We start from the raw sequence: 14,358 nt of genomic DNA, 5'->3' as shown, positions 1-14,358 counted from the left end.
AACAAACTGCTTGAGTTTAACAAAAAAAAAAAGAGAACAAGATTACACAAACACATGGTACTCTTAAGATTGTATCATCAAGAATTGGAACAGTATTAACAACAATGATGCAGGTGAACAACACAGACAGACATGCCTAACATTATCCAGAATAATGTTAGGCATTAGAAGTAGAAGTAAGAGAAAAGTCATGTCTTCTCGAGAGGGTGACAGTGGTGTATATTCACACAGTGACATTGATCAAAACAGCATTCTAAATAAGATCTCTGTGACAGCCAACCATATGTACGGTCATTAAGGGCACAGTTAGAAGTCCAGTGCACTTGGAGAATGGCCAACCACCTTGCGACAGCAACACAGTGTTACTGGCCACTGTGGTGAAACACCTCTTTTCTCTTTTACACCAGAGCGTCTACGCAGCATATTCTCCTTCTCTCCTCCCCTATGAACAAAAGCAGACTGCCAAGTTTAGATCTAACAGTGTTGCCAGCAAACTGACAGCCTGCCAAAAATAAAGCCACTGGATTCCCAGAGGGCTGCATGCAAATGCCAGAGCTTAGGTGCTGAATGTCTGTCTGGGGCTTTATTCACACCAGGCAAAGGGGATCAAGGGCCATCTACTGACACACAAAAGAGAGTAGACGCGTTGACGATTTGCACCTTGTTTCGCTGACACTGTAGCATAGTGAAACTAATGTCGTGTTTATTTCCCATAACAAAGAAAAGCGCCCATACAGTAAGATGTCAAATTTGAATGACATATTTACAGTAGTTGTGATGTGCAGTGTAAACATTTCATAGCACGCCACTTTCCAGCAGCAACCAAACACAACAAAGAAACTGGTAACCTGGGAAACTCTTCAGATCTGTATAGAGCTGTTATCCTTCTCATCTCATTCAAGCACAACATATCCTTCACAGCCACATCAATTCAAACAGAATTACCTTTACTCCATATCTACAATATTGTCATAATACAGTCCTTTGAGAATTGAACATGTGAAGTGGGAAATTATGCCAAGAAACAGAAGCTGCAGAATGGCACATACGGTGGATATTGGTGATGCTGTTTGTACCTCATTGTACTGATATGTTACTCCCAAACTCGAGTCTGTCCAGTAGGTGCGTACTTTAAAAAGAAGACATTGCCACCCTAGAGAGGCACAGCACAGATGATACTGGTTTCTGGAAGAGCGACATATAAGACCACATTACTGCAACCCCATCAGACACTGAGTCAATTTTGCACTCCTTACATAAACCCACTTGAGATGCATCTCCCCAACCATCTGTCGAGAGCAACAGCGACGTACCAAGCCCAAGTGAGAAGCACACCATTCATGCTGTTAAAATGTCATTTCCAAGATGGCAATTGCACAATTACTGTGCATTTATTCTTGCGCAAAACACAAAAAATAATTAAATATTAGAGTATCCTCTGTTGCTGCTGCAGCAGAAGACACGGTATGGCATTGTTCACTGCTGTTACCTCGTAGCCATATTTCTTAGTATCCTGTGTGTTTAGTAGCCTGAGCACATCTCTGGCATGTTGCACATTACTCAGTAGACAATTGTTTCCCGTCGTCACATATCACTGTGCATTAGGAGAACAATTTAAGCGGTACACAGAGGGGTGCTTCAGTTGACACTGATGGCAGCTAATTTTCCTTATTTTACTTCCTGGGCCACCTGAGATTGCACAACTCACTGGTTATGGCTATTTGATTGCTTCCTCTTCTGAAAAAAAAAGTTCCTTTTCTTCTATTGAAAATCAGGGGCAATGAGTATTTCAGTATTTGGCGTTTTCACAGATTTCTGAACACAGATATTAAATCCCCGCCTGTCTGTGCATCAAGTGCATCCAATGTCCCTCCTAGGATGATGGATGAGCATTTGAAAATGTACAGAATGATTTGTGTGCCAGTCATTGTAACAGTCTTGAAAAGCACCTTCCACGGTGTCAAAATATGTCAAGGTTGAACAAAGTAGCGTGACATGTCTGAAATGAGGGTTCATAGATGCGGTTTGGGCTACGTGCTAGATCAATTCAGACAGAGTCACCACTTTCTGGCTTTTCTCGCAACAACTCCTCTGAGGATGATAAGTTTCTCTCTGATAGTAAGTCTGACTCACTGAGTCAAACTGTAAAAGAAGCATATTAAAATGAAAGGTAACACAATGCCTGAAGTTAAACTCCAGATACAGGCTTATTTTGCAATCCCCATTGATTTCACAGTCAGTGTGTGCCTATGTGAACAGAGGGTCTGCTACTGTGTACAATGTGTGTGTGTGTGTGTGTGTGTGTGCGTGCATGCTCAGTACTGTATGTATGGGCGAGAACAAGAGTGAAGGTCAACAAAACAGAGAGGGAGTGGATGTTAATCCGAGTGGATCTCCTTTAAAGGAGAATCAATGCACCTCTTTCTGTGTCTCAGATTTCCACTGATTCACCCTCACCCAGCAGTTTCTGTCGGGCCACTGGTGCACATATGTGTGCTGAGATGTCGGAGCTCACGCTGACATGCCCTCAGAGCTGAGGCACTGCTGCTCTTTCCCCCTCCCCTGGGCTAGCTGTGTCCTCAACATGGCACGCTGCAGTCCCCACCCCTCGCTTTCCACTGCTGTCTCTCTCAGCCAATCACAGAGGGGGAGGGGACAGTGGCAGAGAACAACGCCCTCCGCTCACTGATTCCTGTATCTCTTTGTGCGCATCCTGCAGACGGCAGGCACGGAGCACCCAGCCAGATCCCTGACCCAGATTTCAATTTCATTTTCTGGCTCAAGCTACTTTATGGGGATCTGAATGCAACTGCAAATTGTAAGCTGTTTAATTAAATGAAAGAAGAAAGGCTCCGTTAACTCGACTGAAGAACATGCCCTAATACGTATGCATTCGCGCAAGAAATCTAATTGGAACGTGATAAATTGTTTCAATGGAGCGAGGTCTGTCTGAGCACGTTTACAGGCACAGTTAAACTTTGCCTCTTTTTCCTTAGTATTGTTCATTTCAGTCAGGAGATGCACCCTCCTTCAGCAAGAGATTAAGTCTAGCCCAAGCAAGCCTAGCAGCGTACTACACCCTTCACAAACAGAAACTATAAAACAAATTAATAAAAAGAAAAATCCTCCCTGTTGCGTTTTATTGTCACCATAAAGTCCAACTCCCTTCCATAATATTTAACAGTTCAAGGCTTTAAAATAGTTTTAAACTGCATTTTCAACTAGAAAACACCAGTAGCACAATGGCAAGATCCCACTATTCCAAAATTTCAACCAAAGTCGTTCTCAATTGACTCAATGACTCACAGCTGGATAGAATGCCAGAGCTTCTAAAGCGCCGTATGTTCCTCCGATTGCATGAAAATGAATCATCTCTGAAATCCTATTAAAATGTATGGTAATAACAATAATACAAAAAAAGGAAGTATTAATGATTATTAAATACTTCAATAGGCAAACTGACAGAAGACACAGACTTACTTCATTCGTTGTTTGAAACTTAACTATAACTGTAAAGGCAAAGCAGGAGACTGGAAGAGCAGATTCTTTTCCCGGGTTTGACAGGGAGGGGACTCGCATTGCGGTTCTGAGGATGGAAAAGGCAGCGGCTCTCGCGCTTTGGTGGAGGGCTCTTAATTGAAATGACAGGGTAAAGGGACAGGTGGAAGGGTTCCAAGGGCAGCCCTGCTCTGCTAGATTGGGTTTCTCCTTCAGTTGTTCTTGATGGGTGGGAAAAGCGAGCAGCTGCTACCAGCTCCAGTGAAGAGTGAAGAGGAGTGGAGGAAGGGCAAGGTCTCAGGGTTCGCTGTTTAAAGAGGATGTTTTCCATGACCATGCACCGTGTGTCTCTATGGTGCAGTACAGGCCTCTTATAATGGACACTGATAAATCTGCTTGTGCTATGAGGTCTGAGATACTTTTGTTTTATTTTCAACTGTTACCAGCAAAAATGCATCAGCTTCTTTACCTGCTACCTTGACTAACTGACACAGACTCTGTGCAATACAGGAGCTACTAACAATATTACTTGTTCACTACATTATTATATTCAGTATCATGTCTGACATGATCATGAAATGGAATCTTTGTTTTGAGTTTAGAAGAGAGCCACCTAGCAGTGAGTTCAGTTCAATGAGCTTGAAATGGCAGTCCGTAAAGGGTTTTGTGTAGGAGGGTCCAATTCAACAGTAACAGCTGTGTATGTTTTTGGGATTGTGTTACTGTTTAATACTATACGGAATGAAATGTTCAATAAATTATATGATGATATTTGCATATAATTTTCTTTTGCTTATTCAGCTATGCTCGGGTCCCAGTCTGCACAGTGCATCATGACTTACCTAGACTACATACAGACACAGACCACAGCATTAATTACAGTGCATGACATGATATGGCATGATATGGCATTCATCTGGAGCAGAGCCCTGTTGGTTGTGCGCCATGCAGGTACAAAGCTTGGAGGTTCAAATAACTTGGGGCAAGAGCCATTTTATCTAATTTCCACATGGCACTGCAGTTGACTCAGACTGAAAACCACAAGGAACACATCATAAGAATATATTTTCTAAACTTCTCAAAAATGATTTTTCTTTTATGATACACTGTTCTCTCCTGTCTATTATTTTAGGCATAAACTGTCTGGAAACTATTGGCAAAGTCTTTAAACACACAACGAGAACCATTCCACTCACAGACATTTTCAAAGATGGCGATAATGTCTAACGTTTGCATTGTTGCTTTAAAACTATAACTAATATACACGGGGCTGTTAAACACATTTTTATAATCTATGAAAGTTTGCCTGTTGTAGTGCTTTGAGGTAAAACCACTATGGAGAATCCAGATGGAGATCATTTAGAATATACTGCAGTGTAGATACTTTAAAAGTAGATTTTAAGTCCTTTCTTGGTGACATACAGAAACTACTTCACATTTATTGGACATGTGCATTATGTCCCATTGTAACACATTCCAGCACATTCATCCTTATGGGCAGGGTTGAGTATACTGTATCTGAGTGCTCATCAATTTTCAGTAAAGGACTAGACAGGCTTTTAAAACTTAGAAAGCCATTTTCTTTCATCAAGGACTGAATGACAACAAATTACCCTGTCATGTCATTAAATGGTATTCTGGCAATTAACTGCTTTTGCCTAAACTTCTCACATAGTAAATATCTTCAGCTACTAAAATACTAAAATTATGGTAGTGATTTGGCTCTGGGTCCAGCAACAAATGTTCACTTTAGGAACTAGCAGTAAAAACCTTGTCTCAGAGGAGATTGGCAGCTCTGTTTTCTCACTGTTAACAACCCTGGATTCATGAGGGCGGCCTGCCTCTTTTGGGCCCCATGTCTGTTTGGACTGCCTGGCTCAGTCTGCCAGCTGAGAGTGATTGGTGGGAGAGAGACAGGGAGTGGTCTCTCTGACCATCTCTCCCCTGGGCTCCTGACAAAATGTGCTGAGGTTCAGTGCACTCTGCCGGCAGACAGGAAGAAGCCAAAATCCCCAAGCCAGGGGTGGAACACACACAGGAAATCTGTCAACCAAACCTGCAAATTGGTTGCAGGCCCAAGCAAGGCAAGCGGGCGCAAGGAGAGCGCCCACCCCCCACAGCACGATCCTGTCATCTACCTCCACAAGCGGGATAACACATGTGCCCTGGACTTCACAACAAAACATGACCAACCAGATGTCTCTCCCTCTGAGGCCAGTTACAGAGCACATAAATATGACTACAATGGGTCCAGTTTTCAAAGTGTGCGGTGTGGATTCACATTTCACAGTTCAGAGAAGTCAACTGACCAAAGTGGTGCAAATTTATTAACTGCTATTGAGAATACTGATGTAAAGCCATGCTTTCCAAATAAAAATGCCTCTAAATTACCATTCATTGATGGTATGTGTTTGCTGCATATGGACCAACAAAAATTTCTTGTTGGTCACAAAGTAAAGTCACAAACTGATTGGAAGGTGGCACAAGCCTTGCTGAAGCCATGTTTAGGAGCTGTTAATTAAAGCTATTTCTCAGCCAGTCTTGGCACTTGTGGCCTTGTGGAGGCCCTGGCAAGGAAGCCCTCTAATTCCAATTTGCTTTGGGTGATAAAGAGCAGGCGGTTGATTAGCATTTTGGTCTGGGTCATGATGAGAGGAGTGGTACCTGCTGAGACTCTGAAAGCATTGTGGCTCTTCCCATGGCATTGTCTCCTCATTGGGCTAGTAAGCAGTGAAATACGTCAGCATCACATTAACAGCTTTACTGCTTACTAGTAACATATATCAAGCTATTTTAATGGATACCTCTCTGGGTAAAGTGCTGCACTAGACACAGTGTAGAAGGAGGGGAAAATGTCTGGACAGATCTCCTAGAAGGATGGGAAACCCTACTGGATTCATCTTCTGTCACATGGACAAAATGCACTGATGTATATTAACCCTGGATGATATAATGGCGAAGCTCAGGTTAACTCACACAATCAATGAGAGGACTGTGTAACATTTTGGTGCACACTTCCAACATCATTTGCAACTATAGTCTGGCACTGAGGTCAACGAGATAAAAATCAAAATGGTCAACACAAGTCACACAGCACTGTTAATCAGCATTAAAGTGACTGCAGTAATCATTCAATTAATAATGTAAGCAATCTGGATTCTCTGTTGTGTTGCTTGTATTAATTAATTTATATGGTCTGTAAGTTAGCAGCTAATGTCTGCATTCTGCAGAAATGAGCTTTTAATTACCGAATGGCTTTTTGAATTTCTCTCTGAGTTGATTAATCAAGAGTTAATGGGCATTACGGTGTGAGCAATAAACAGAGCCTTTACTTTATTGACAGGCATGGCACGCACCATGAAAAACTCCAGCCCCATTGATACAACAGGAAATGCTTGGACATCATAAATAAAGCATTCATAGCTTTAACAAAGCACTCTCTTTATTAAAGCCACCATAAGCTCTGGCCTTGTAACATAAATACCTTATCGATTTACGCACATCTGTCTGATAACGGTAAACAGCGATTTTCCCTGTAATTAATAACCCCTTTTCTTCCGTATTTTCCTATGGCCCCAGGAAACTGGGGTCCCCTGACTGAAAAATCATTCATTCATTTAAAAATGCATTTATACTGCATATATTCAAGCATCACACTTTATCACAAAAGAATATGAGTGCTGCTCAATGGCTACATCACAATCAGTAATGTGCCCAATACATCAGAGCATGGATTTAATATAAAAAAGATACAGTACATATTGCACAAAAGGAATTAGCATTTCCTATATATGTTCCTCAAAAGTTTAATTTCAGGACCTGATGTGGTTCAGCCACATACTAAAGCACTGGCAGAATCAAAATTTCCAAAATCTTGTATACAAAATGGACTCCAAGCCATATAATTCATTAAAAATAATATTTAATAAAACAGTATACAGATGCTTCCTTCAATGGATACACTGTATACAAATATAAAACACAATTATCCAGAACATAATACAATTTACAGCAAATACCCTGTGACTGATTTGACAGAACAATGAATCTGATATTGTCTAGAAAATCTGTACCTGCCCTTTCCAACAGATTGAAAGGAAACACCCTACACAGTTATAATCATAAAGGAGATCAAGGCAGACATATAATCTTCCATGATTTTTACTGAAATAGAAAAGTAATGTGTATTGGTAACTGTGAGGTAAAAAGGTAAAGTGAGCCCTCTCACTGCACTCTACCTGGCAGCGGTGGCCAGAGCACGAGGTACCTTAGCGTAGCAAGAACGTACTACACACAACTCGCAGCGACTGAGCCAATCCCTGTGTTTACCACACACTGCCCTTATGATGGTCTACAGCAACAGTCTGTCTCACCTGACAGCTCTCTCTCACTCCCTGTGCTTTACAGAACAGCAGCACGCACACACACAAACGCGCATGCATACACACACACACGCCCGTGCTGGAAGCACTGTGCTGCCTTACCAGCTGTCCAGCTCCAGCTCCAGCTCCAGGAGGGACTGCGTCTTCTCGGAGGTACAGTGCAAACACCACATGTTGATCCCCGATCGCCCCAAAATGTTACCATTGCCCAGCCCTTTGGCCACAGAGCTCTGCTCACTGCCAGAGCGACAGGGGGGATGGATGAGTGGCAGGAGCAGGGGAGGCTGTTCCAGTCCAAGCAGGCGCGCGACGCCGCCACCACTACCGCCACAGACTCCGCTCGCAAACACCCTTCTCCTCCCGGATCTCGAGGCTGCAGCCAGCTAGAGGGGGGCGGGGGCAGGGGGAGAGTGGGGGTGGGGGGTGGGGGTGTGTGCTAACTGGAGCCGTGGAGAGAAGGGGAGGGAATTCCTCCAGCTCTACACAAAGCATGCGACGGAGGGAATACAAATGATCCGCGCTGAGGAGGCTCTGGTCAGTCTAATTCACCGCGCAGGATGGATGGAAAACCTTTTCCACAGGGAGAACAGGGGTGTGTGGTCGCGGGAGATGGCATCTGAGAACAGACCACTGTCGGGACATGCAGGAATGTGACTGAGAAGCCTTCTCTAAGCAGTGGGGGGGAAAGCACCACTAATAATAGACTCCTTCAGGATGGAGGCTCTGAGGCGCGGGAGAAGAATCCAATCTTTGCCACAGCTCAGCTGCTCTTCCTCACTTCCATGTGCAGCTCCTATAGTCCTGCGGAAATAGGAGCTGCCGTCCCTCCGTCTCACTCTCACTCTCCCTGCTGGAGACTTAAAGAAGGCAGCGGCATGTGCTTTCGTGACAGGACCAAATATTGGACTCTCCATTTACTGGCAGATTATGCGCGCGGGTCCTCTTAAAGCCACAGTATCCCTTTTCAGCTGGGGCACCGCTTCCGCTGGCAGTGAGGCCATATCGCTCCAGCAAAATGCTACATAGTAACAGGATCAAATCTTGTACTAGTACAATTTGCACATATTCACTTACATATGTAGTCGTTCACAAGTGAAAAGTAAAGTAATGATTTCTAGTGGACATCTGATTCACATCTCACAATCTTTTTCCCTAAAATTTGGGATGCCTTCCCCCTCCCACTTCCTTACATAATGAGGGCGGGAAAGCGGCTTACGCATTTCCCCATAATTACATCATTCTCCAAACAACGGGCGGCGGTCGACCATGACGGAGATCCTATCACGCTTGTGCAGAAAAAGGGGGCGATACTTAGCTGAACACGTAATTACCCCAGGCACAGTGGGGGTTTGGCCAAACTGCCCTTCCAATGGGCACTTAGGCGATAATGAGGGATTGCAGAGGAAATAAAGAAAATAATTCCCAGATGGCAAGAGTTTATGAGGTGACCAATCACCAGTGCATGTCTGAAGATGGAGGTGATGATGTCCTCTAATTAGAAGCCTGGACCTTTCCCTGGGGGAGAACCCCATCATTTCCTCTGTCCCTTTTCATCTGAAACTTCAAACATCTGACTGCATAGCCGGGCAGATATGAGCAAAAAGGAACCCATCCACACGACACACGTTTCCACATCTGTACTCTCCTAGAGTTAGAGGCATCATGGGACCAATTTCAGCAGATGTCCACTCGCTCGTGGCCAGCTGAGGTTATTTTGGTCCCCTTCATCCCTGCGTCCACAGAACAGAGCAGCTGCACTGTGAATCGTTTTATTTACAACTCAACTTATATACTTAGCCATCACCTGCCATACTGCAAGCCCTGAGCAGCTATGGGGTTGTATTTAGCTTTCTGTACTGACTAACACAACCAGCATTCCCTGGATGAGTGGAAACTAGGCCTTAATTCTCCAGCTGCCAAGAAATAAACTTAATGCTTCAACACAGCACCCAGTGCCTTTGGCATTTGATAAAGAAAACATCCTGAGGTCTCAATTTAACTTGACTGCACAGAGTAATAAATTGAAGCAAGCTTTACTTTTTTACATTTTGTGCAAAAATGACACGTTTGACTGTGACTAAAATGTTATGCACTGCAAAACATAAAACTTGTGACTCAAGGCCAAGGACAGAGTGCATTGTGGTTAGACTAAAGTGGCCTAAATGTAACATACAATGACAGAGTACTTCAGCGCTGTCAGACATGCTTTGAGATTAACTAATCTCTATTCACGTCCATGGTGCCAATAAGAACACTTTGTCTTCGCTGTCTGTGGAATTTACAGCTGTCAATCTCTGGCTTCTTACTCTGACCCCAGGAGAGCCACATTCACACAACGACAAGAGAGGAACACTGGATAAAGCCTTTAGTATTATACCACCTGACAGATATGCAGTCATTGAACACAATAATCTATGGCACATGCAAAACTAGGTAATTTGCAATAAATCCTAAATTGTCAGTACAGTTTCTGGTTGGCAGAATCACAAGTGTAAAAAGACAAGAGGGTACCAACCATCTTAGATCCCTTGTTACTGTGAACACCCTGAGATTATCAGGATGAATGCCTCACGACAGAAAAAAAGCAGCATAAGAATTGTGTTATTACTGTTTTTCATTCTAAGGTATCTGTGTTCTTCTGTCCCTCTCTTCTTTATGTTGGAGAAAGACACGCTCTCACATCACACCAAATTCATCAGCAGGCGGTGGTGTGAAGGCCATTAATAACCAGCGTCACAGTACCTTATTGCCTTTGTAAGCTGCCTGACAGGGTGCATTACCGATGGCTTAGAATCTTTTAATGTGGCTAATGCTAAAAGCATTAAGGAGTGAAAGGCCTGATGCGCTTTCTGTCAGAGAGAAGGCAAACACCTCTCACCCACCAGCCTGCAGAACAAGATGCTAATTTGAGACAGCAGCAGAGCCAAAGACAAAGCAACTTTTCTCACATTCTGTGTTAAATTCAGTGTTGCCGGCTTGCCACCTGTCCAGGGTGTGTACTATTAAGACTCCTTTCTGTGAACCTATTGAGAGCAGGAAGCTGTACGTCATATAAAGGGTTATTTGATCCTCTGCGTTTGCGAGAGATGTCTTTATTTTTTTTGTACTGAGTTATCCAAAGAGAATTTTAAAAAAATATTTTATTGATTTCAACAGCCTTTTCAGTGATGCATTTGTACATCTGAATGGAAAAAGATAATGTCTGGTTAAGTCAAAGTAAAAACAGAGTCATTTGAGTCTTATAATTGAATGAGAGGAACAGCAGTTTTAGAAAATTGCATTATCGAAGGCCCTGTGAGCCACCTGTCAAACACTTGTCTCAGTTCTGAATAATGACAGACAGGAAAGTGAACCGATATGCTTTCTCTGCCTCTGTGTCTCCTTACTGAGCCTGAAGCCTGTCTACCTGCTCTAATCCTGCTATCGGTCACAGCTGTCACTAGCAAAGTGACAGCACCCGCCTCAAGATTCCATGGCCACCCCCGGAGAGTGAGGTCACTGCCGGGAATTCCGAGGACCAGAGGCCTACTCTGTATTCACACACCCCCTTCTGATGACCTCAATACACAAGGTCTCCTTTTGTTCTCAACCACAAGAAAAGAGTAGTGCCAGAGCACTTGTCATTATCTGGCTTTGCTGTCCTCTAACTGATAAAAATACTCACATTTTTGTGGATTTTGTGCAGTTTCACAATGGTATCATATGACTCAAAGTTGTGTCTAAGTTCAGTGTTTTGAACAGAATCAAATTTTGAGTCTGGGCTTGAGTATCTGTAAGTTGCATTAACACTCGTTCTAATGTTTTCCTGTGAAGAAGAAAAGAAAAGAGAAAGAAAGAGGGCCTCCTGGCAGATGTGTTGAATCTGCTCATCTGAAGCAGCAGACTTCCTGTTACTCCTTTCCTAAGCCCAGTACAACCTCCTCAGAGAGAGTTCTATTTACCTTATAGTGTAAATCATATCAGGCTAGTGATGTAATGGAACAGGTCACATGTTTTACTTTAGATGGAAAGAGAGTGACTGCAAGTTTACACTGAAATCCACGGTACTGAGTCTGGAAGCGATTAGGGTGAGGTCATAATGTGATACAATAGGCTTTATCTTTCAGAATTAAGCTGTAATTTCTGCTATTTCAGCTGTAATGTCGCCGTCTGGCCATTATGGTGAATAATGAGGAGCTCATTAAAGGCTTGTTCTTCTTTTTCATTTTAATGCCTGGAAATCTACATTCCTTTAAATGACAGACAAACTGAGTTTATGTCCCAGCATCCTCAATTTTGAGAGCAATGGGGACATTAGAGCAATGGGGACATTAAAAGGGATCTTGAAACTAGGAAGAGATAAGATTTACAAGTAAAACCTTGAGAATAACATGCAAAATTTCCACATCAGAGCTTGCCCTCAAAATTGAAACAGATGTGTTGCCTCTAGGAACGGTGGATTGTCAAAACTAACTTCATTAATAGGAGAGGCTTTCTGATATTGAGTATGGAGCCCTCTCAACTGATGCTATTAGCTACGGAATAATGCAGAAGTTCTGTCTACACCTGATAAAAATCAAAGGCAAGTCAAACCAAGAATACTTGTGTACATAGTGCTCAGATTTTGAAGCAAACTGATGTAAAATTTACTTTTAAGTTAACTAAATAATCTAGATAATGTTCTTAACACACCCACTATCTGTCGCTATCCACTTCTGTATTTATGAGATCTCACATGATAGTGTCCTCTTGAGAATCAGGTTGTCATGTGTAATAGTTAAAAATAAAATGAATCAACTTTATTATAGTAAATGTAAATTCCGCTGGACTAGGCAAAAGCAAGATCTGTCGCAGTAAAATTTCAGTGCACTGAAAGACTGAAGTTTAAGTCAAAGGATGAAATAAAAGGGTTTTGTTGGTTTTCCATTCTCAAAACACAATTGTTACAAATGATCAGCCAGCCAGCTGCACTTAGTGGGGATCTTTTTATGGAACCTGTGCAAGCCAGGGCTTGCAGCTATGGCATAATTGAGAAGCCCTAACCCACCTGCCACTAGCACATAACAGGGACTTAAACCTCCTCCAGAGTCTGCCCAGGGCTGGAGAGCAGTAATTTAGACCCATTATAGCAGTAGGCGATGGTGCACTTGAACACTCCAGCCACCACCTACTGTTTTTAATGCTTCTCTTCAATTTTGGTCATTATTCAAGAAATTAGCATAGAGAAATAGCGGACCTCGGTGTTTAAACACAATCGATCAACAATGGACTGCTAGAGAGTGCTGAAGCCATTAACCTTGCTACTAGAACTACTGCTTTAGCCTATGTCAGCAAATATCAGTCATTTCCTTAAATCAACAGAGGGATTGGCTGTACATTTGCTGAGGCTACAAAGGCTGGGTTTCCATGACTCTGTGCTGTATCTAAGAGATACGGGTATATGTAGATGCACTAATATGACTGCACCATTACTACTAAGAGAAATGTTTTATTCAGTATTCAGTGATGGAGATTACTCCTTGTTTGCCATGTGTCAAAAAATCAAAAATAATTCCTGCATGAAAAAGGAACTAAACATAAAACCCAAATCCCTGGCAGAGTTTGCGCTCAAGCACCCATACCCCTGCCATGGATCAGTGGGGGGAGGGAGCTGAATTGGTTTGGCTTTGGTCCAGGACCCTAATCCCATCCACGCGTGCCCTGTGTGCTGCATGTCCCAGAATCTTGCAGGCTATAGAATGGGGGGGGGGGGGGGGGGGGAGGGAGATTAACCCTGCTGCCAGCAGAGAGCGCTATAACACTCTGTGCAGGAAAGGACAGCCACACCATCAATAACACGAGAAAACAGCTCATGCTTTACACACATCACTACAAGAACATTTTGCAGAAGTAAAATAACTCACGTTTTTAGAATAGTATGTGTTGTGGTTACAACTCTCCTAAAGGGGTCCAGCAATGTGTAACCCCCAGCTTATCTATGCTAAGCCCCCAGCTGTAGCTCTTCCTATATCCGATTTCCAGAGGTCTGCTCCAAGCCCCGGTACAGTCCCTTTGCAATTAAAGCAAAGCCCAGTATTGACCACAAAGCTAAATATAGCCCAAGGATAGATCAGGGGCCTTGTCCAGTCAAAGCAGTAAGTAATGGACCCAATGAGCGGTCAGTCCAGACAAAGTCCTGGGCACCAGGTGCAGCTAGTGATTCAGGGCCTGAAGTCAGCATCCTCTACTGCACCATCAAAATCCTTATGCTCTACTTCAGTGGGTCAATTCATTCAAAACGTCTTTATCAGGACATATTTTTATTGCACAATAAAAAGGCAATAAAAATTCAATGCAGTACACCGTTAACTAAATGTTTGAAGTGTTATTTTTCTAGTCTGTAATGACCTGCAGGGAGAGAAAAGATTCGTATTACCACACTACAGATGTTGTGAATATCATGGCCACCTAAACATTATTAGCTCATGATATCTGTTCTGTGTGCATACCATTGTTACTT

General features: G+C 42.9%; 1 protein-coding gene across 9 annotated transcripts in view; it reads right to left on the bottom strand.

Moving 5' to 3' along the window:
- Nucleotides 1-14,358, bottom strand: part of iqsec1b (IQ motif and Sec7 domain ArfGEF 1b) — a 178,684-nt gene that overhangs the window by 24,644 nt on the left and 139,682 nt on the right. The window contains exon 1 of one of the 9 annotated variants that reach the window (XM_036530233.1): nucleotides 7,983-8,215. The exons of the other annotated variants lie outside the window; for them this stretch is intronic. Within the exon in view, the coding sequence (XP_036386126.1) occupies nucleotides 7,983-8,053 (71 nt within the window). The 5' untranslated portion in view covers nucleotides 8,054-8,215. Of the gene's footprint in view, nucleotides 1-7,982; nucleotides 8,216-14,358 lie in introns of those variants that run through there. 9 annotated transcript variants of the gene reach the window in all.

Source organism: Megalops cyprinoides, chromosome 6 (genome assembly GCF_013368585.1).
Source record: "Megalops cyprinoides isolate fMegCyp1 chromosome 6, fMegCyp1.pri, whole genome shotgun sequence".
In the NCBI taxonomy this organism is placed as follows: domain Eukaryota; kingdom Metazoa; phylum Chordata; class Actinopteri; order Elopiformes; family Megalopidae; genus Megalops; species Megalops cyprinoides.
Note: the sequence above shows the minus strand (reverse complement) of the source record. Positions and strands in the feature narration are given on the sequence as shown.